The 23,838-nt window shown below is 37.7% G+C and overlaps 1 protein-coding gene across 3 annotated transcripts in view; it reads right to left on the bottom strand.

Moving 5' to 3' along the window:
- INTS8 (integrator complex subunit 8) overlaps positions 1-22,829 on the bottom strand; it is a 53,568-nt gene extending 30,739 nt beyond the window's left edge. The window contains exons 1-13 of one of the 3 annotated variants that reach the window (XM_040494013.1): positions 22,549-22,828; positions 21,063-21,237; positions 18,499-18,663; positions 18,103-18,174; positions 17,121-17,172; positions 14,745-14,927; positions 11,138-11,245; positions 9,612-9,767; positions 8,017-8,117; positions 7,437-7,578; positions 2,746-2,816; positions 2,218-2,393; positions 226-359 (exon numbers count right to left, since the gene is read on the bottom strand). In XM_040494013.1, coding sequence (XP_040349947.1) covers positions 226-359; positions 2,218-2,393; positions 2,746-2,816; positions 7,437-7,578; positions 8,017-8,117; positions 9,612-9,767; positions 11,138-11,245; positions 14,745-14,927; positions 17,121-17,172; positions 18,103-18,174; positions 18,499-18,663; positions 21,063-21,237; positions 22,549-22,678 — 1,665 coding nt within the window. In that variant the 5' untranslated portion in view covers positions 22,679-22,828. Of the gene's footprint in view, positions 1-225; positions 360-2,217; positions 2,394-2,745; positions 2,817-7,436; positions 7,579-8,016; positions 8,118-9,611; positions 9,768-11,137; positions 11,246-14,744; positions 14,928-17,120; positions 17,173-18,102; positions 18,175-18,498; positions 18,664-21,062; positions 21,238-22,548 lie in introns of all 3 variants that reach the window. The other 2 variants (XM_040494014.1, XM_040494015.1) reach the window with 2 other exon arrangements.
- Between the last annotated feature and the right edge of the window lie 1,009 nt (positions 22,830-23,838).

Raw genomic sequence — 23,838 nt, 5'->3', positions numbered from 1 at the left:
CAAACTTATTTTTAGAGGTTACAGATTTAAAAGTATCCTTTTTGACATTTTGTATTTTCTCCAACAATGGATGTTCAAAGTGTAATTATTGTCATGTAAAGGTCCTAATATTGTTGACAAATAGGGGTCTTTATTCTTAAGAAGTTCAGGGAATAACTCTTCTATTAAATTACATCAGAAAAAAAGAGTAACTTTCTTATCTGCTGTTGACAAAGCGTTTCTAACCTTGTTAGACACTGTCCAGAACTGGCGCTCTGAAGTCATACCATGTAATTCAATTAAAATCTGTCGAATCCTCCAGGGATCCACTGACAATATCAGCTGATGCTCCAACTGGCCAATGTTGACACTTGCTGAGGCTAAGAAAGAAAGATTTGTTTCAATAATGACAATTCAAAGGAATCCTACAAATATAAGAATAATTTGTTCAAACTGTGTTTAAGTATTATATCTATAAGTGAAATACCACTCTCATCTTGAGAACTCAATATAGAGAATTCAATATAGTATAAATTATATATTAATTTTATCCTCACATAGAAAAATGTAACAATATGTATTAGGTCTGCATTTAATAAAGATGACACTATAAACGAAGATAAAAATTAGTAGTAACTGGGGGGCGTCTAGGTGGCTCAGCTGGTTACGGGTCTGATTCTTGATTTCAGCTCAGACCATGATCCCAGGGTTGTGGAATCAAGCCTTGCATCAGGCTGTAGGCTGACAGTGCGGGCCTGCTTGGGATTCCCTCTCTCCCTCCCTCTGCCCCTCCCCTGCTCACTCACACTCTTTCAAAATAAATAAATAAACTTAAAAAAAATAAAATCAGTAACTGGCTATAGAAAGAACTAGGTGGGCTACATGGAAAAATTCACTTATGTAGATAGTCTCCTACTTTCAAACATTATGTGTTAACAAAAGCATGTATAAAAATATTTTCATTTTAAAAAATATTCTCTCAGCCCCTCCCCCACTCGTGCTCGCTCTCAAAAATAACTAAACGTTAAAAAAAAAATTTTTTTTTTTAAAAAGGGTGGGGAGGGCGCCTGGCTGGCTCAGTCGGTTAAGCGCCTGACTTCGGCTCAGGTCATAATCTCATGGTTTGTGGGTTCAAGCCCCACACTGGTGCTGAAAACTCGGAGCCTGGAGCCTGCTTTGGATTCTGTACCTCCCTCTCTCTGGCTCTCCCCCACTTGCGCTCTGTCTCCCTCCCCCTCCTCAAAAATAAACATTAAAAAAAAATTAAACACTAAAAATGTTTTTTAAAGGGAGAAGAAGAGAAGGAGGGACTGACTTCCCAGAGAAACCAAAAAGATCATTAAAATCCCTAATTACGACTCAACTTTCAGATAGTCTTCATTAATCCATCCCCAGCATTTTAGGTCTAATGTCATTTTCCTTTACAACTGGTCAACCAGTTTAAATGTAGCGAGGTTCACAGCAGCTACAATTCTGTTTTGTTAAACTGACTGAATTCGGTCTCATTTATATTAAGCTCTAAAGCCTGTGTTTCTTATTAATGAATAGCACTACGTTTTCTACTTGTATTTGTAAAATAAAACCAAAAATGGAAAAAAAAAATCATCAAAAAAACAAGGTAACAAATGGCAATGTTGTCCAAGTGGAAGCTTAGCCAGCAGATCAGTGATGCAAGCTCAAATCCATGAAAGCCTGTACTTTCCCTGAGTCTCAGGACTCCCCTCCCAGCTCTTAATTGTTTTTAATTTTTGAAAAAAATTTAATGTTTATTTTTGAGAAGGGGGGGGAAGGGCAGAGAGAGAGGGAGACACAGAATCCGAAGCAGGCTCCAAGCTGAGCTGTCAGCACAGAGCCCAACAAGGGTCTCAAACTCATAAACCACGAGATCAAGACCTGAACCGAAGTCAGATGTTTAACCAACTGAGCCACCCAGGCACCCCTCCCAGCTCTCATTCTACCTCCAAGAATGTATCAGCAATAGAACCTTGGTCTATTTTCACCAACTAAAAGTTTTGTATATCTAGGCCTCAATCTCCATTAAACACAGACTGAGCAGCATCCCAGCACTTCACTGCTTAGACAGAAATAGGACTACAGAAGACTGGTAAATTTTGAATTAATTATGGACATAAATATAAACTAAAACGCATGAGAGGGCATCCTCAAATACACTGAGGGGCAAATATAACACAAGTGCAAAATGTGCCAACATTTTTGCTAGCAGACTAGAGAGCTAACCTGGGATATCATAAAATGAAGTTACAGGTTTAATGCACAGATTTACTCTAGGGGATCTCTTCCTCATCTGATCAACAAGTAGCTTTCGTTCTTCATCTTTCAACAATGTAATGAAAAGCTCATGTGAAGAAATCATGAAAACATACTGCAGATCTTCCAACCCCAGACACACATTCCTAGATCAGTAAAAATAGTGTAAAACAAAAAAAGTTTATAATTTAGTTTGGGAAAAACAATCATATTAACGAATCTTTATTAATAAGCCATTTAACAAGCTACCATTTCATAAACTATGTAACAATATTTGAAACAGATTTAAAAATTTTTTGGTCCTAAAATTGTGATGTCCATGTCACGATACACAAAAAGAGTAACAGAATTCTAAATTTTGTGTCACTATACAAATCTGAACTTAACTGGCTCTCAAATGACTGCCTATTTATAAGACATGCAGGACAAACACAAAAAGTAACAAAAGTTATTTTTCTCACAAGACTAAATTCAAATTAAGGAGAAAAGGGCACTTACTTTAGAAAAGCAGCCATGTTTCCTTTCAAAGAATCCGAAGCTTTTTCTAAATTTATTGATCTTGAACACACCTAGGAATTTGAGTAATTTTTATTTGAATACTGGCACTTTTAAAAATGCACGCTACAGTTAGAAAAGTTTCGATTTAAAAACAACCAAATATTCCTTCTTCAGCCACCTATCAATCACAGATTTAGTTCAGTAATTTAAAAGATGAGACTGTGAATTAAGAATCATCATGGGGAAAGGGAGTGGAATGTGATCATTTCAACAACTGCAGTCATTTCTATGAAATAAAGCAGCTAACTAGCCTGGCATAGAGTTCTCCCAGAATGTATAAAGTACACTAACCAATTATATGAGGTGATGAACTCTGCAGCAGCTCCAGTCAGAAAAGTGAGAGAAGATTCATCTTAGAGAACTGAATGATACGTAATGGCTAATGTACATAGACCCAACAATTAAGAGTAACCAAGGTTTTAAAATAACCAGTGAAATGAAAAGAATGACAAAAACTAGTCATGGAAATATTATTTACAAATAACAGTCTCGTAATATCTGAGTTTATTCATCAGATTAGGATTTCTCCCATAGATTACTTACAAGAAGCCAAAATAAAGCAATAAGTATCAAAGTCCCTAACCTAAGGAAATTGTCAAATATTCTCTAACATGTTAACATAAAAAAATAAATCCTAGAATGTTCACAGCAGCATTATTCGTAATAGTCAAGGAGTGGAAATAACCCTAAAGCCCATCAACTGACGGATACACAAAATGAACTATGAATAGTATATCCACTTAATGGAGTATTATTCAGTCATAAAAAATGAAGCACTGATACATGCTATAACATGGATGAACCTTGAAAACATTTAGTAAAGAGCCAGCAAAAAAAAACAAAACAAAACAAAAACAAAAACAAAACACCACCTATATTCTTGTTTATATGAAATGCCCAGCATAGGCAACAGGCAAATCTAGAGACACAAAAGTGGATCCGTAGATGCCTGAGGTTAAGGGACTAGGAGAAAATGAGGGACGACTGCTAACAGATAAGAGATTTTGTTGTGGGGTAGAAGAGGGAGGATGAAAATGTTCTAAAACTGACTGAGGTGGTGGCTGTACAAATCAAGGCACACACTAAAACATCACTGGATTGTACACTTTATTTTTTTTAATTAAAAACAATTTTTTTAATGTTTGAGAGAGAGAGAGAGAGAGAGAACAAACGAACACGGGGGAAAGGCAGAGACCAAGGGAGACACAGAATCTGAAGCAGGCTCCAGGTTCTGAGCCATCAGCACAGAGCCCAATGCAAGGCTCAAACTCACGAACCACGAGATTATCAGCTGAGACAAAATTGGAAATTCAACTGACTGAACCACCTAGGCACCTAAGCTCAATTCTTTACTTAGAACATGAAATAGGGGACATCTTTATGAATGCTGTAAACATTAAAAAAAAACTTAATAAACTTAAATATTTAGATTAAGTGTGCAAATTTTTTTAACCAGTTATTTTTTTCATTTCTTCTGATTTTATTACTTTTTTTTTTTTTAATTTTTTTTTTCAACGTTTATTTATTTTTGGGACAGAGAGAGACAGAGCATGAACGGGGGAGGGGCAGAGAGAGAGGGAGACACAGAATTGGAAACAGGCTCCAGGCTCTGAGCCATCAGCCCAGAGCACGACGCGGGGCTCGAACTCACGGACCGTGAGATCGTGACCTGGCTGAAGTCGGACGCTTAACCGACTGCGCCACCCAGGCGCCCCGATTTTATTACTTTTCAATTTAATTTATTGTCAAACGGCTAACATACAGTGTGTAACATGTGCTCTTGGTTTTTGGGGTAGATTCCTGTAGTTCATCACTTACAACACCCACTGGCACTTGCTCATCCCAACAAGGGTTCTCCTCACTGCCCAGCACCCATTTTCCTCTCTCCCCTATCCCCCGCATCAACCCTCAGTTTGTTCTCTGTATTTAAGAGTCTCTTATAGTTTGCCTTAAGTGGACAAATTCTTATAAAACCTCTTAAAACTAATCAGGAAAAATATACTACCTCTCTGCCCCTCCCTTGCTTGTGCTCTCACTCGCTCTCTCAAAAATAAACTTAAAAAAGAAAAAAAAGTTTAGCACAGTAGTTGGAAACAAAATCATTACACAAAGTTCAATTCTACCTCTATGCCAATACATAAACTACTTTCATTTTCAAGTTCATAAACCAAAAAAGACTTCTATGGAAAAAATTCTAAAGCTCTGAAGGACATCAAGCAATGTCTAAATAAATGAAGAACTGTACCAGTTCACAGAATTCTCAATACTATGAAGATATTAACTTTTCTCAAACTGGTTTTTAAACATTACATAGCTTCAAACAAAAATCCAACAGGCTTATTTGTGGAACTTGACAATTTGAGTCTATGCAAAGAAAACGCAAAGGATAAGCATAAACCAATACAACTTTGAAAAACAAGGCTTATGTTTAAATGTTATCATGACAGGGATGCTGACCTGTGAACAAACAGAAAAGTAGTACAGAATAGATCCCAGTAACAGGCCCACACATGCATGGACACCTGGCATTCCGTAGAGGTAAAGCACTGCAGATCAGTAGGGAAAAAAAAGCCTTTCAAAATAGTGGTACTGGACGGGCCCCTGGGTGGCTCAGTTGCTTACGCGTCCGACTCTTGATTTTGGCTCAGGTTCACAAGATCAAGTCTGCATCGAGCTGTGTGATGACTGTGCGAAGCCTGCTTGGGATTCTCTCCCTCTCTGCCCCTCACCCATGTACATGCGTACTCTCTCTTAAAAAGAAACTTAAAAAAAAAACAAACAAAACAAAAACAACTGGCGCTGGAAGAAATGGATAGTCATAGGAGAAAAAAATAACACCAGACCATCTACTTCACATGATACACAAAAACCAACTATAAGTAGATTAAAGACCTAAATGTGAAAGGAAGGCCAAGCTACAAAGCTTTTAGAAGATGTAACACTATCTTCATGACCACAGGAAAGGAAGCTTCCTTAAACAAGAGAGAGTTCACTCATCTTTTCCTTTATGGGAAAGACTGATAAATTTTATTATACTAAAATTAAGAGTTTTTAAAGCAATATAAAGAAAGTTAAAAGAGAAGTCAAACTCAGAGAAGATACCTGCAGTACTTAAAATCAGTAAAGGACAAAATACATGAAGAACTTGTACCAAAAAAAGACAAAAACAGACAATCCAAAAGAAAAAACGAGGCATTTCACTTGCAACAGGTTCCTCAAAAGACAAAATTCATTATGAGCAAAAAGTAAAAGAAATGCTGCTAAGTTCCTTAGTAATAAGAGAAATGGAATTTGAAATCTTAATGACCTCATAGGTAAATTTGACAATACCAAGTGTTGACAAGGATGGTGACCAATGAATGCTGGCGACAAAAACACTGATATTACAAAGTAATGTTAGAGATATATTTTCTGTAGACATCTGATATATGTGTACACCAAGATATACATAATGTTCCAAGCAGCAAAATAGCCATTTACATTATGTAAACAACATAAATGTCCTAAGAACCGATGAATTGCACAATAGTCATGTTGTAACACAACAATGAAAAAAAATCAAACTATAAATGCATACAACTTGGAAAAAAAGCTCATAAACCTGTTTAGTGAAGGAAAATTAAAAAAGTATTTTGTATGCTTTTATATCAAGTTCAAAACAAAGAATATTCCTTAAGGATGCAAAGGTGATACAAGTACAAAGAAAAACAAGGAAATGATCACAAAAGGCAGGACAGTGATTTTCTCAAGCAGAGATGGAGAGGGTTTAGTAAAGAGCATTAAAAAAAAAAGGACTTCTAGAGGGTTTCCTGACTGGCTCGGTCAGTGGAACATGTGACTCTTAGTCTCAGGGATGTAAGTTCGAGCCCCCACATTGGGTATAGTGATTATTTAAAAATAAAATCCTAAAAAAAAGGACTTCTAGAATGTTGACAATATAGTATTTTTGAAACTAAGTGATATTAATTATGCTTATGTATTTCTCTCAGTATCTTTTATATTAAAACAGTTAAAGACAGACATCAAAAAACCCAACAGAAACACAGATTCTGGAGCTCACAGGAGAGGTCAGAATTATAATTTGGGAATGTTCAATAAACAGATGACTGAAGCTTTAATGTTTATTTATTTCTGAGAGAGACTGAGACAGAATGCGAGTAGGGGAGGGGCAGAGAAAGAGGGAGACAGAATCCGAAGCAGGCTCCAGGCTCCGAGCTCCCAGCTGTCAGCACAGAGCCCGATGCGAGGCTCGAACTCATGAGCTGTGAGATCATGACCTGAGCCGAAGTCGGGTGCCCAACCGACTGAGCCACCCAGGCGCCCCTGATGACTGAAGCTTTAAATGAGAATAAAAAATGATATGAGAAGATGAGTGCACCAAAAACAGAAATACTGTAAACAGAAACACTAAAGGGAGAGCAAAAGAGGTCTTGATGAAGGATGAAGGAAAACGCAGTAACAGAGAAGGAGCAAAGAGCTCTGGCAGAAGAAAAGGTTGGAGAGTCTGTAAGCAGTATCAACTATTAGCAAGTCAGATGAAGACAGAAAAGAGGGCACTAGATTTGGCAACTAAGAGGTCACTGGTAAGCCTACAGCAAAATTACAAATCAAAAAGGGAAAAAATGTCTTACCTCAAGAAGAAAGTCTATTTTCTCTTTATTAGGTCTAAGAAATAGCTGGTTAAATTGAACACTAATCGTTCTACCTTCCAATATATCACGGACTGTGTTACAGGCACAGACTTTAAAACAGATTTCATCTAGAGCTTCATTTCTGTAGAATACAAAAGTAGATCTACTAATACATTCTCTTTAATAAAAAAAAAAAAGTAAGGTACATTTCACAAAACCAAAATCACTCACTAGAATGAGTTATTTATTCTTGAGAGGTAAAAGTTTAGGTTATTCAGGCACACACGGGGTGGGAGGGTAGCGCAGAAAAGGAAAGTTTTTAATCTGTCAAGGGACAATTAAACTACAGATTAGGTAATAGAATCAAATTCCACTAATTTCTGTCCCCCAAATGCTTTTACTAAGGATCAGATGAACATTAAAGTGGCTCTTCTGGCTATGTTAATTTCCCATATACTAACAAAGATGAAAGTACTGTCACAGATTTACAGGTGATTTGGAGGTCTATTGTTATACACCCAAAATGCATTTGCTCTTTTATTCAAAAATAAGAAGGTAGTTCTTCAATTTACTTACTTACCCCTGTTGAGCTTTCTGAAAGAGTTCCCTTAGTACTGACTGCCGGAACTGGACAGGTAAACTGAAGGTTAAGTTATCTTCAATAAAAATCTTTACTACATCCTAGAACACAAGACATAAAATTGTATCCAATTCAAAAATCATGGCAAAGCTTGTTTACTTTAAAAGTCTTCCCAAAAAGAAAAAAAAGTCTTTCTACAATGGAAAATATATATTGAAGAAAATCATGAAAATAACTTACTACAAAACTCTTTTCTAAAATATTAAAATGAAGATTGAGGGTAAAAATCTCACCTGCCCCCCAACCCTGCCTTTTTAAATTGAAGACCACAGACCAAAAATGAGAGGTGAAGAATCAATCGATAAGAGGAAATTCAAGGGGCGCCTGGGTGGCTCAGTCGGTTAAGCATCCAACTTCAGCTCAGGTCATGATCTCATGGTTCGGGAGTTCAAGACCCTCATCGGGCACTGTGCTGACAGCTCAGGGCCTGGAGACTGCTTTGGATTCTGGGTCTTCCTCTCTCTTTGCCCCTACCCCACTCACTCTCTCTCTCAAAAATAAATAAATATTTAAAAATTTAAAAAAAATTTTTTTCTTAGAAATAAAGATAGGCTGTAGCTTTGTCATTTCATGACTCCTACTTTGAGTGAAGTAACATGAAGGCACTATTCATTTTCTAGCATGAAGGCTTTCTGATAAAGATTTCAAAACTACAAATTTTTTTTAACATTTAAAAAAATTAAAAACATTTTTTTAATATTTATATATTTTTGAGAGAGAGAGAGAGAGACAGAGTGTGAGCAGGGGAGGGGCAGAGAGAGAGAGACAGACAGACAGACAGACAGACATAGAATCTGAAGCAGGCTCCAGGCTCTGAGCTATCAGCACAGAGCCCGACATGAGGCTCAAACTCACGAACCATGAGATCGTGACCTGAGCTGAAGTCAAACACTTAACTCACTGAGCCACCCAGGTGCCCCTCAAAAGTACAATTTCTAATTCCCAGTAATTTTCATTACAAACCTAAAAATATATATCCACAGAAGGCAATGAACATAAACAGATTAATTTAAGTGTCTTCCATGGGGTAAAAATCGAGATGATAACCACGCTCACTGGTAAAGCAGTCTCTAGAATAGACCATTCAAACCTACAAATACCACTTTGCTCATTTTTACCCCCAGTCTTACAGTGGCTAATAAGGCTGGGCTACAAAAGCCACACTTTCAAGTCAGACACCAGACTTAAGGCTCCATAAAACTAACAATTCTTTACCTGTAATTTTAAAAGTTAAAAGTCCTGCTTACAGTTTCTTGAAGAATTTACTTAACACAGGCAAATTCTGTACCTTCAAGAAAAATGATCAATAATGACTCAACATCTCTACAGTGCACTGCTTAGACTTTATAACTTGTCACTTGATTCTCCTAAGACCTATGAAATGGGGTAATTATTACCATTTTATAGGCCAATCTGACAGTTTTCATGCCCCAAATCACACAACTGGTAAATGGCGATGCCAGAATTTAAAATGAGTTCTGTCTGGCTTCCAAAGCTTTCCAATCACCCTATTACTTCCTTATCAGATATCTTACCTGATAGTTGCCAGATCTCAAACAAATATGGACTTGACTATATGGTGTCAACTGTTGAGATGTACTATCAGAAGAAGGTACAAGAACATCACACGCTTGACAATAGCCCGCTAACCGCTTCTCATCTATGGTACAATGAAGAGATAATGAACCTATCTGTAAAGTAAGAGGTATACATCATTATCCATCAATGTAACAGAAAACAATAGTATAGTACCCATTCAATGCATTTTAACAGTACAATAAAATGTAATGGAAAATTCAGGGCTGGAAGTACCATAAAAAATGAAAAAGTTGAAAGTTTAGAGCAAGGGTCAGCAAACTATTGTTCACAGGCATTTGGCCTGTGGCCTATTTTTATACAGCCTTTGAGCTGAGAATCATACTTAAGGTTGTAAAGGGGAAAAAACACAGTAACAAATGAGAATATGCAACATAAACTGCATATAGCCCACAAAGCCTAAAATATCTACTATTTGGTCCTTTACCAAAAAGTCTGCAGACTTCAGGCCAACATACAAAAGGTAAACATCATCATCAAAGTATGTATAACAATTTAGACATTAAAAAAGAGTGAACACTGTTTAAAACAAGCTTAAAACATTTAAAAATATGTAAGAACAGAGCAAATCTGATGAGCTGCCTGGGCAAAGTAAAATGTGGATTCCCAAAAGATCTAGAATAGATTTAAAGCAAATCTCTTGAGCATTTAATCAGTTTTTCTGAAGAGGAGAGACTGAAGTGGGAATTTTTCTAGGCACCAAACAAAAACCTAGTTACATATTTTAAAATTCAGTTGTCAGAATCATAAGAAGAAAAATGCAAGTATTAAACATATGAAAAGTTCACCTTTACCAGGAATTAAGGAAATGTAAATGTGTTAAAGTTCGTGTATTTCGCCCACCAAATTAGCAACTGGAGGAAAAAAACAAAAACAAAAAAACCCTCACTGCTGATCGGAGTACCGAGAGAAATGTACCTGGAAAGCAATTTGGTTTTATGTTTCACAGCCTTTACAAAATTACTGACATGATGATTACTGACATTACAATTTACTGACATGATGATTCTACGTGTAGGAATTTAACTTGAAAGCATCTAAAAACCAAAAAAAGTCTTACAGTTGGGAGACAGAAATATTATAGCTTTATGATAAATAAAAACAGTAAACATAAATGCCCAAACATTAGAGAAATGAAGTAAATCACAGCACATCTACATGAAGATCTTTAAATGTCTATTCAAAGATTTAAGCATGATAACAATATAGTATATACAGTTAATATAACCTTAACTGTAGAAAAACAAAGACTGAAACCTGGAAGAAAATAAGCTAAAATGGCAAAAGGGGTAATTACTAGGCAGTAGTAATACAGATTTTCAAAATGCTTTTTAGTACTTTCTAAAACTTGCCAAATGTACCACAATGAACATTTGTTTTTTTAATCATCAGAAAAATTAAACCCAAAAACATATATAGACTCTTTAAGAACTAAATATTATGTGCCTGTTATCACTGTATTTACCTCTGTAATTAGTTCTTTGGTTCTAAAAAATTTTTCTCTGGCATTTTCATAAACAGCTGCATTTGTAGAGCCTTGCTGGAAGTATGCTGCACCCAAATCATAACACACCTAAAATGGTAATGAATACCAATTTGCTTAGTAAATTTTCATGAACTGAAAAGCTAACAAAACTCAAAATTATGTTTATCTCAGCAAAACGCTAGTACATATACAGGAAAAAAACTGTATTTCAGCAAGCAACGGAATAGTCAATGTTCTTAGTCACAAGAAACAGAATCCAGTGGACTGATTTAAGGAGAAAACAGATTTAAATGGTAAGATTTAGGGTGGTCTACAGAATTACTTGGCCCAAGGATCGACCTTTGGAAACAAAAGGGCAAGGGATGCAAACAGCCAAGATAAGAGCCAAAAGTGACCTAGTGAGTGCTGCGGTCATCTCAACACTGGACTCTTATCACCTGCAGCCACCAGCACTACATGCCAAGAGCAGCAGCTAGCTAGACTCTTGCTCGGGCTGCCCCTGTCAACTAGATTTTACTGTCACTGTTGCTGCTATTCAACATCACGACGGATTCTCTATCATCTATGCTTCTTTCAAAGTGGGGGAGAGTAACTGCCTGACCAGAGTGAACACTGAGAAAAATCTGAATTAATGACAATGAAAGGATAGAAAAAAAACAACTAAAAAAGTACTAACAGAATCTGTAATTTCTGGGGCACCTGGATGGCTCAGTTGATAGGGCATGCGACTCTTGATCTCAGGGTCGTGAGTCTGAGCCCCATGATGGGTGTGGAGCCTATTTAAAAAAAAAAAAAATTGTGTATTTCTTCAAGAACCTTCTTCAATCAATGCCTAGACTCACTAAATGCAGAATTCAAGGACTCAGATTGTTTAATTCAACTTGAACATTTTATGGACAGGAATAAGGCTCAGAAGTGACAATGTCTGCTAAAAGGCATATAACCAAGTACTGGCAGAGCCCAGGCTCGAACCCAGATCCCTAAGGCTCCTAATATCCTGCCTCAAAAGTTTATTCTACACAGTGCTGACAGATCTGACTTTCTTAAAAAGTCTTCAAATTATCCCAAGTAAGATAAAGTTCAAACCCCTTGGGCCCAATCTTTACCGATCTCAGAATCTGGACTAACTTCTCTCTTCAAAACTCTCTATTCTCCTCTATTTCAACCATACCAGTCTTCTCAATTCCCAATTCTTATCAGATCCTGGAAATAAACTTCATTCCCTATCTCTTATTTCCATCTACATCAAACCAATCTTAGCAAACAGATACTTATTCCTCCTCCAAACTTCTAACCTCTAACAGTCTGATACACATCACAGAACTACTCTTTACTGATATGTATCATATATACATATTCTGTCCTCTTGAGCTAATCAAGATGAATTCTTCTCAGCCTGTAGGATACTGCTTCTTACTATTTAGTCCACATTAAATGTGTGGCTGATTTTCATTCTAGAGTGCTTCCTCCCATCTGGATCAAAGGGTGAGAAACAAAAGAAAGAAAAGAAAGAAAAGAAAGGAAAGGAAGAAAGGAAGGAAGGAAGAAAGAAAAGAAAGACAAAGAGAAAGAAAGACAGAAAAAGGATATACAGGTATTTATACACACACAGACATTACAGTTACATGTAATTCCCCTTTCCAGGCAGACAGTGCAAGATACCAAAAAGGTATTTTCAAGCATCACTATACTAACATTAAAACAAGGGTTTTTTTTGTGTGTGTTTTTTTTTTTTCAGATTTCTTTTTTAAGAAATCTCTATACCCAAAGTGGGCCTCCAACTTACAACTCTGAGATCAAGAGTCAAATGCTTTACCAACTGAGCCAGCCAAGCAACCCCATTAAAACAAGTTTAAATTCTAGGCATGCCCGGCTGGCTCCATACAGCATGTAACTCCTGATCTCAGGGTATGAGTTTGAGCCCCACATAAATACATAAAACAAGTTTAAATTCTATAATTAAGAGGTAGTTAATAAGTTAAAACAAACAAAAAGCCTGATAACAAAGTTGCCCTGACAGCAAATATTTTTGCTTTTACTGGGAAAAGAATTTAAAGATTTTCCTTTAGAATCAGGTAAATTTTAGTAATGTAAAGAATGTCCTTTAAATATTAACGTGCTGGGAAATAAGTATTGCTGCTAATTTGCCATTCAAGGCACAGAATTAGGACTCAGCTATATAATTAAGAAAGTATTTGATAGTTTACCTAGCACACTGACATGTTTTATTAACAGCTGTTTTGTTTTCCAGATTGCATCACCCACTAGATTGTGAAAATCAGAAACATTACCAATTATTTTTAAATAGACTCTGTGACTACAATATAGTACCATAAACCCTCTTATATGTAAGTTTCACTACTATTTAAAGATGTTCCCAATTGTCAATCCTCATTACTCCTATTCCAACTGTGACTGCCATCTCATCAGGTACTGAAAAAATGATTATCTTAAACTCTACAACCAGCTAATCTGAAAAGGCACCTCCCAACACGTTGTCATAGCTACTTCTGCCCATTTCAGGAATGGGAAACAGTGACTGAAGAAATCAGCAGGTGCCTGGACGGCTCAGTCAGTTAAGCGTCCCACTCTTGATTCTGGCTCAAGTCATGAACTCACGGTCCGTGGAATTGAGCCCCACAACAGGATCTGTGCTATCAGCGCAGAGCTGATTGGAATTCTCTTTCTCTCACCTGCCCCTCTCCTACACGTGCACTCTCAAAAGAAATAAATACACTTAAAAAAAAGAAATCACGCAAGGGGTGCTTGGCTGGCTTAGTCGGTAGAACACGTGACTCTTGATCTCAGGGTTGTGAGCTCAAGCCCCACTTTGGGGGCAGAATTTAATTAATTAATTTACTTAAAAAAAGAACTGCCTGTTTAAAAACAGAAGATGACGCGCCAACTCCCACAAAGAAGAGAATACAGAATATAAAACACACTATTTTCGTGGCCCTTTTTACACAGTTTTTGAATATTTTAAAATTTGTTATACCTAAGTTTCTCTGCTAAAAAGTGAGGAAGATGCAAAATACACGTTAAAAAAGAGAGATCTCAGAGAGTTTACAATCCAGTGGAGAAAAAGACAACACAAATACGCAGTATCTCACAACAATATCAACTGAAAGCTTTCAAAGGAACTAGAGCCCAGAGTTATAGAACCACCTTCAATGAAGACCCTTGAAAAACTAGTTATTTTTTCTAGGGGCCAACATTTTTCAAAGTCTAGCACAGTATTTGTTTTGGGGTTCAGGGTTTTTTTTTTGTTTAATTATCTAACAATATGAATGAACTGCAGAATTGTTTACATACTCACTGCATTCTCAGTATTCAGAGCCTGTCTCTTAAACACAATTGGGAAACTATCTCAGAGACCACAAATCAAATGGAATTTCCCTTCCATTTCTTTCAGGAAAATTTCAAGTGAAGTCATAAAATTTACAAATTAATTATGAGTCAAAATTTTAATAGCATCTTAAGTCATCGAAAAGACAAAGGGAGGAATTCTAATTAAAAATACTAGAATGACCTCATGTAAGATTTTCTAAAACTTTGCCATGCATTGATTGAATACTGAAATAAGTACCTGGCACTGCATCTCCTCAGTTCTGATTTTCAATCCAGCAGTAGAACTCTCAGTTTCTCCATTTACCATGCCTGGCTCCATTGCCAACAAATCTAGTGTTCTCATTGTGTGGACATAAAGATCCTTGTCTAATTTAAGGGCTGCCTCTAGTACCAAAATAGAATCAGAAGCTTGCTCTTTTAGCTACAAAAATTCAATAAACAAATTATTAAAATACAAACATCACAGAAAACTAACCAAAATATATACACAGGACACTCAATAACTTGGTGTACTAAGCTATTAAAAAAATTTAACACAGCAAGAGTGCAATTAAGTCTGCTGAAATAGTTAAATTTTTAAAAATACAGTAAAAGTTCCTATTTAGAAATTAGAAAATACAAAGTAGAAAAGGTACCTTTTTATTTATTTTTTTTACAAAAAAAAGATAAAAGTGCTCTAAAGATTTGCTTCCACTGATTTATTCAAGAAATGTTTATATGCATCAATGTGTCACCCACCGTTTTAGTAGGCACTAGTAACAAAAATAAAATGATGCAGGGTTTTTTTTCTCCACATTCAAAATACTACAGCATAATGGGGCGCCTCGGTGGCTCAGTCGGTTAAGGGTCCTGGACTCTTGATTATACCTCAGGCCATGATCTCGTGGTTGTTGAGTCAAGCCCTGCATCAGGCTCTGTGCTGACAGAGGCTCTCTCCCTCTCTCTCTGCCCCTCCACTTGCTCTATGTCTCACAAAAAATATAAATAAGCATTCAAAATACTACAGCACATTAACTTTATATAAATATAGAATGTTTCTCTCCTCTCCCAGCCCTTAGACTTTACACAGTGTTTCTGGTGCACTGTAGGTATCATGGAATTACAGAGATTATTTTTAAATTATGGAAACTCCCACATTTCTACTTTTATATTAACTACATTAAAAAAATAACTGCTATAGGGGCGCCTGGGTGGCGCAGTCAGTTAAGCGTCCGACTTCAGCCAGGTCACGATCTCGCGGTCCGGGAGTTCGAGCCCCGCGTCAGGCTCTGGGCTGATGGCTCAGAGCCTAGAGCCTGTTTCCGATTCTGTGTCTCCCTCTCTCTCTGCCCCTCCCCCGTTCATGCTCTGTCTCTGTCCCAAAAATAAATAAACGTTGAAAAAAATAATAATAATAACTGCTATAGGGGTGCCTAGGTGTCTCAGTCGGTTGGGCGTCCAACTCCCGGTTTTGGCTCAGGTCATAATCTTCCGGGTTTATGAGATCAAGCCCTGTGTGAGGCTCTGCGCTGACAGCATGGAGCCTGCATGGGATTCTCTATCTCCTCTCTGCCCCTCCGTTGCTCACACTTTCTCTCTCAAAACAAGTTAACTTAAAAAAAATTCTTTTAAACAATAACTACTGTATTTTTGTGACTGCAAAGTAATTTTTTAAAAATTTTTTTTATGTTTATTTAGTTATTGAGAGACAGAGAGGACGCGTGGTGGAGGGGCAGAGAGACAGGGAGACACAGAATCAGAAGCAGGCTCCAGGTTCTGAGCTGTCAGCACAGAGCCTGATGCGGGGCTCGAACTCACAGAGCAGGAGATCATGACCTGAGCCAAAGTTGGACACTCAACCGACTGAGCCACCCAGGCGCCCCTGAAAAAGTAATTTTAAAATATAATACATGTGGGGGGGGGGAGGGGAAAGTGGCTGATGGGCATGGAGGAGGGCACCTGTTGGGATGAGCACTGGGTGTTGTATGGAAACCAATTTGACAATAAATTTCATAAAATAAAAAAATAAAATAACAAAATAAAATAACATAAAATAGAATAACATAAAATAACATAACATAAAATAAAATAACATAACAAAATAAAACATAACAAAATAAAACATAACATAAAATAACATAAAATAACATAACATAAAAGAACATAAAATAACATAACAAAATAACGTAAAATAAAACATAACATAAAGTAAAATAAAACATAACATAAAATAACATAAAGTAAAATAACATAAAATCACATAACATAAAACCACAGAACATAAAATAAAATAAAATAACATAAAATAAAATAATATAAAATAAAGTCTTTGTTGTAAAGAAAAATAAAATCTATGTTAATTATAAAATTTCGGGGAAAAAATATGAAGATATCATCTGTAACTGTGATTTCTCTTATCTGCTAAAGTATAAAAATTGGACAACAGAATTGGTGGTAAAGCACTACACTGAAAAGCTGTACGATTTACAATTGTTACCAAACTATGTTCTAACAATAAAAACCTATACATCACTGCTTCCAGACCCTGCCAACTCTTGCATATCTAAGGTTAGAGGAAGCATGTGAACATGCTCTGAATGCACCCCAGAAATGTGTAACTGATGCTGATACTCACTACTTTCAAAATATTTTCTGTTAGTTCTTTCTCCTGTTGCATCTGATTCATGCTAAAAGAGAAAAGATTGAGAAGTATTTAACATTTTTCAAGACTAAAAATTCTGAACTTTAGAGCATCATTCTTCAAAATGAGGCAGAATTTAAACAAAAATGGTAATACTACTTCTTTTCACTCTTGAAAAAACAAAAACTCAATTATGATGTTCATTTACCATTATTTTTTCATTTGCTTTGTGTTGAAAAAACAAAAACAAAACCCTCAATTTAAGACTAAACCTTATTGGCAGCAAAAGCTCATTTCTATCAAGTTAGAAACTATGCTCTCTAGCTCCAAATTTGGGTAAGCTGCTAACCTAGAATTTAAGAATTAGGTTTAGGGGTGCCTGAGTGGCTCAGTTGGTTAAGCATCCAACTTTGGCTCAGGTCACGTTCTCATGGTCCACAGATTTGAGCCCCATGTCAGACTCTGTGCTGAAGCTCAGAGCCTGGAGCCTACTCCAAATTCTGCGTCTCCTTCTCTGTCTCTGCCCCTCCCCTGCCCGTGCGCTCTCAAAAATAAACATTAAAAAAAATTGTAAGAATTAGGTTTAAAACTCCACAGATGATAACTCTGGTAATTTTTCGTATCCTAAACTAATTTTACATATTAAAACAATTTCCCTACATACAGAACAAATATAACTTTATGTAAATTTAATTAAATGAAAAAAATCTTAATACTTTGGAGCAGGGGAATTAACACTAAGATGAAAGGCACAAGTCACAATGCATTCCTTTTTCCAGAGCTCTCTACTATAGATATCCAGAGCACTGCCTGATTCTGTCACCCTTCTAACGCCCCAAACCTACCTGCACGTAGGCCTTGTGCCCTCCTCTAACTCTACTCCTTCGGTACCAGAGGTTATTAAAAACATGCAAATAAAATTTTTTTAATCCTGATGACAAAAAGTGTCAACCAAGGGTCCCATCTGCCGACTTACACACTTAACTGAGGAGGTCCAGGTTTGGCCTGCTTGACAGGAAAACTGCTTTGAACAATTGTCCTAATTGCCCTGAAGGACAGACAAGAAAAAGAAAATTTAACACATTGCAAATGTCACTTAAATTATTTAAGTACTACTTAGAACATTTGTTATTATAAATTAGCTGAACTTTTAATCGATATGTAATAAAACCTTCATAAATCATCCACATTTTTATCAGAATGCTTTTCTCATATATGCAGTCATAATTTTCTCTACCATCAGACTCCCAGTTTCCAAGATCCTCCAAGAGCTCTCCAGGGTATAGGGGACCCTTAAAAGCACATCCCTGAAAGCCAGAGGGCAATTACACACAGGCTGCCCAACACATTTGTGGTCTATGAAAAAATTTACCATCTATTGTAGAGAAGGATAGCCATGGCAGTGGTCGGAGGTAAAGTGGCCAGATCCATATCCACATGCTTTGTCCCAGGAGGAACTTTACTGATGCACAGCAGTTCATTTAGCAGCATATTCAATACTGGAACAGACAAACTTAAAGAAACAAAAGGTACACATCTGCATAAGAAGCATAAAATACACAACTCAGTATTTTCACTGAAAATAAATACATTGTTAAAGGACTAAATCTGAGGCTATTTTATTAATCTGTCTCAACAACTTGTATGAAAATATTAAATTTCAGGGGTGCCTGGGTGGCTCAGTTGGTTAAGCATCCAACTCCTGATTTCAGCTCAGGTCATGATCTCAAGCATGGTTCATGAGATCAAGCCCTGCATTGCCTGCTTGGGATTCTCGCTCCCTCTCTGCCTCCAAATGAACCTTTAAAAAAATACTATGTTTTTAAAGGTTTTTAAAATTTTCTTTATGAAAACAACTTAAACATACACAAAAGCAGTCAGAATATAATGAACCCCCATGTGCCCATCATCTAGTTTCAACAATTATGGACTGATGGCTAATATGCTTTCATCTCTACTCTTGCTCACTTCCTCCCCTTCCCATACTATCATAAAGCAAATTTTTAACATTAAATAATTTCTTCCGTGTTTCAGAATTGATCTCAAAAAATTAATTCAATAGTGGCACGTGGCTGGCTCAGTCAGAAGGGCATGCAACTTGATCTTGGGGTTGTGAGTTTGAGCCCCACGTTGGGTGTAGAGTTTACTTAAATAAAACTTTTAAAACATTAACTCAATATAGTCACTGTATTAATTTCACATCTAAATATATTTCAGCTGGGGGTGCCTGGGTAGCTCAGTTAAGCTTCTGACTTCAGCACAGATCATGATATCACAGTTTATGAGTTCGAGCCCCACACAGGGCTCTCTGCTGTCAGCACAGAGCCTGCCTCAGATCCTCTGTCCCTTTCTCTCTCTCTCTCCTCTGCTTGTTCTCTCTCTCAAAGAAATAAGTAAAAATAAACTTAGAAAGTCTTACGGGGCATCTGGGTGGCTCAGTTGGTTAAGCATCCAACTTCAGCTCAGGTCATGATCTCAAGGTTTATGCGTTCAAGCCCTGCATTGGGTTGTCTGCTGTCAGCACAGAGCCAGCTTCAGATCCTGTCCTCCTCTCTATCTGCCCTTCCCCCCCCCACACATTCTTTCTCAAAAATAAACATTAAAAAATTTTTAAATACCTTACAAAAAGTTTTCAGTTGCTTATCAAATATCCCAGTGTTCAATTTCCAACTGCATCATATACATCATACTTTTTGGGTCCACATTACTACCTCTTGACAGGCCTCAAGTCTATTAATGTATAGCCTCACCTTAGATTAAAGAATTCTTTAATCTGGAGAAGGGTGGTGAAAACAAAGTGTTTAAACACTACCAGTGAGAACGTGAACTAGTACAACTCTCTTGGAATGCAATCTGGCAGTATACACCATGGGATTTAAAAATGTTTATACCACCTGAGTCAGCAATTTAATAATCTGTACTAAGGATGTAACCAAAAACTCAGATGAAATTTAATGATGAAGGTATTTAAGGCTCTGTGATTTATTAAAATTAAAAAGTAGAAACAAACTAAACATCAATGGAAGACAGTTAATCAATTATCCACATGATGGAATTATCTCCAAAAAACAAAATGGGGAAATGTTCATGTTACTGTTATATGGGAAAAAAAGAAACAAAGAAATCACAACAGTGTATACAGGTTAGGGTATGATCACAACTTTGTTTAAAAATATAGGAAGAAGGGTGCCTGGCTGGCTGTCAGTAGAGCATCCAACTACCGATCTCAGGGTTAGGAGTTTGGACCCCACAGTGGGTATAAAGAGTACTTCTAAAAAATAGAGAGAAAAACTTCAAAAACTACACAAAAACGTTAAAAGTACTTGTCTCCCTCCTCTATTATTTCTGATTTCTGAATTTTACAAGGTACTTTTTTTTTTTGTTTTTTTAAGTAGGCTCCATGCCCAGTGTGGAGCCCAATGTGGGGCTTGAACTCATGACCCTAAAACCAAGACCTGAGCTGAGATCAAGAGTCAGATGCTTAACCATCTGAGCCACCCAGATGCCCTTACAAGGAGTTCTTTTAAAATTGTGAGGGGGTGCTTGGATGGCTCAGTGTGTTGAGCATCCAACTCGATTTTGGCTCAGGTCACGGTCCCAGCGTCATGGGATCGAGCCCCACATCAGGCTCTGTGCTGACAGCTCGGAGCCTGGAGCCTGCTTCAGATTCTGACTCCGTCTCTCTCTGAGCCTCCCCTGCTTGTGCGCGCTCTCTCAAAAATAAACAAATAAAAAAAAAAAAAAGAAAAGGTGATTTAAATCCATGTAACATTCAAATACTTTTTTATACCTTTTGAAAAACAGGTGCATATATTACCAGGAACATACAGAAATATAAGTTGCATTTTAAGGGCTGGTATCAGAAAAGCATATATAAAAATAAAACAAAAAATCTAAATAGTATTTCAAAATAAATTTCTTTTAAATCTTGTATACCTTTTCTCTAATATGTCTAAGTCCCACTTCAGATGTGCAGCAACTTTAAGAGCAAGTAGCTTTAAAATACGATTTCTCTTGTTATCAGGTGGAGGCTGCACCTGGTTTTGTTCATTTACTGAAGGTTTGGAAGCCTGTTCCAAAAACTGAACAATAAGTTGAACTGGTGCAGGATCTAGGGTTTAAAAGAAAATAAATTTAACTTTAACTTTCAATTAGAAAGATGCGAAAGGTTTCACTATACTGGCTTTTGGCCACAAAAAAAAAAAAATCCCAACAGCTGTGTAGTTATGATGACTAAGGAATATGATTTATAAGAGTGCCTAGGGATTACATGAAAGATCAGGAAGGGTGGTAAGTAAGGAGGAAGGGTGGTACGTAAGGAAAAAAGGGTTAACAGAATCATGAAGAAGAAAACACTTTAGAAGTAAGAACATGATGACTATAGATTTCCAGTTTAGCAAATAACCAATATCAATTAGAGGAAAGAGAACAGAGATGTCATCTTTGGAATTACTGTTTTAACAATTAGTGCGACCTGCATCAAATTACCTCTCTGCACCTGTTTCCATCAATGCAAATAGAGAATACCACCACCTACCTGTGATTATGAACACCGAATTAAATGAGATAACAGATGTGAAGTATTAAGCATGGCACCCAGAACATTCAATAAATATGAAAAGCAAAGAATTAAAAGAACATAACATCATACAGGTGGTAAAATTGCTTGAATGAAACCACTAACTTCTCCACAGTTGTCTCCATCAGTTAAGGCTAACATAGATTCAACAAGCTACATCTGGATTTGAACTGTATCAGCAAAATACTATTCAAGAAACTTACCTGGTCATACCAGTACCTCTTTCCAGAAATGCCTGCCGTTTCTCTCCTTCTCTAACAGCACCCACTAATTGGGATATTAATCATGATCATCATTAAACATCCATGTTACAAATGTATAACATTCCCTGCTCTCGGAGGTTTTCTCCTTTTAATTTATAGACCAACTTGGGGGAAAAAAATAATTAGGAGTCGGTAAAATCCCCTCGTTGAGAAACAAAACATTTAAATAAGAACCTAAAATATAAAAAATTAGCATCAGGATCAGCACTAGAACAGCAATTACTCTCCGTCTCTAAATTGATCACAGCCCAGAGTTCTGTAGGGGTGTGTCAGATCCAGCCTCCCCGACACACTCAATCTCACAAGACCACCTCAAAGGAGCTAAAACCGCAAACGGTAAAAGGACCAAGGGGAGGGAAGCGGGAAGGCCTTTGTTTTGCGTTTTTAAACCCTTCCCGGCGGTGCCCCCGCACTGGGATGCTTAATGTTTAGCGAGGGAACCCCGCCAGAGCTTGGCTCGAATTCGCGCCTCCTGGGCCCCCCAGCTATGTGGCCGAGGAGGCGCGGGTCCTGAGAGCCCGGCGAGCCAGGTGCCGGTGGACGGGTCCCGCTTCCCTCCGGGTGTAGGCGCCGCGCTTACCCGGGCAGGGCTTGCGCAGATGTTTCTCCAGCAGCGACTCCTCTAGCAGGAACTCGAACCAGCAGGTCTGCGGCGGGGTGCAGGGCCGGCTGGAGGTGGCTGCCTCCCGGTCCGCCGCCTCCGCGCTCATCCTGCCCCCGCCGCCGGTACCCCCAGGGACGCTTCCCGGCTCCAACCTGACACTCGGACGCGTACCACTGGCCGGCGATTTGCGGAACCTCCGCGGGCGAGGCCCAGCTCAGAGCGTCTCGGAAACCCACACAACCCAAAATGGCGGCGGGGCCCAGCCTGAGCTGAGGGACCTAAGTCCGCCTCCCTGCGCCAGCGCCGCGCCTCCGGACCAATCGTTGTTCGATTTGTAGAGAAAGAGGGCGGGGCCAATCCGTAAATAACGCCTCGTCCTGGTTGCCATAGGAGACGTCTAGCAAGGAAGCTGGGTCGCCGGTGGAGTTTCCCCTTTTCCTGGGGGATTCTCAGCGAGAAAATGGAACAGTCTCATCTAGGATTACAGTGGACCTCGATGTCCTCATAAAAGACAGCGAACACTACATGTTTAAACGTGATCCAGACAAAGCTTGTCTTCTTCGGTGCTTTAATTTCCCTATTTCCATTTTCTAGATTTCTTTGCACTTAGGTCCTCTAGGCGGAGGCGCCCTGCTGTCTTGGGCACCTGCGCCCCAATCCCCTTCCTCGAAGGATGAGAATGATGGCCCAGCTTTTCTGTTATTTTTCAGGATCATCTCTCAATATTTAGCGCCTAATTAATCCTTTTGATATACCAGCTAGGGATATTGTTAACCCCATTTTACTTTTACCTCCATTTTGTAATATTCTTGTGTTTTTTAATTACCAATTAAAAGAGGAAAAAGTGTATTCAAAGATGGTGCACACGCCCTAAGAGTGTGGACTCTAGGTTAAGCTATTTAACCTCGCTGGACCTTTGTTTCCATATTTGTGCTTTATCTTAGGATTGATAAGAAAATTCAAGGCGGAGCTTGAGATAATACAGGTAAATGAATTAATATAGTTTAGCTTTTTAGACAAGGCCTGGCGTCTAGAAGCATTGATAAATATTACCTGATCTCATATAGTGCTGTTTTTGCAAATTATTTTCATACACGAGTCTAATTTTCTCCCATAAACAAACTCATTACACACCTTTTAACCAATGAAGAAACTGAGGTTTCAGAGTTATCATTTGCCCAAGATTTCCCAACAAAGAAGGGGCTAAACCACAGCTTTGATGAACTTTCAGTTGTACCCAGGTTGCTTCCACCATAGGATAGATAG

Source organism: Herpailurus yagouaroundi, unplaced genomic scaffold, assembly GCF_014898765.1.
Source record: "Herpailurus yagouaroundi ecotype Mexico unplaced genomic scaffold, PumYag 186, whole genome shotgun sequence".
NCBI lineage: Eukaryota > Metazoa > Chordata > Mammalia > Carnivora > Felidae > Herpailurus > Herpailurus yagouaroundi.
This window is presented reverse-complemented; position numbering and strand designations above follow the sequence as displayed.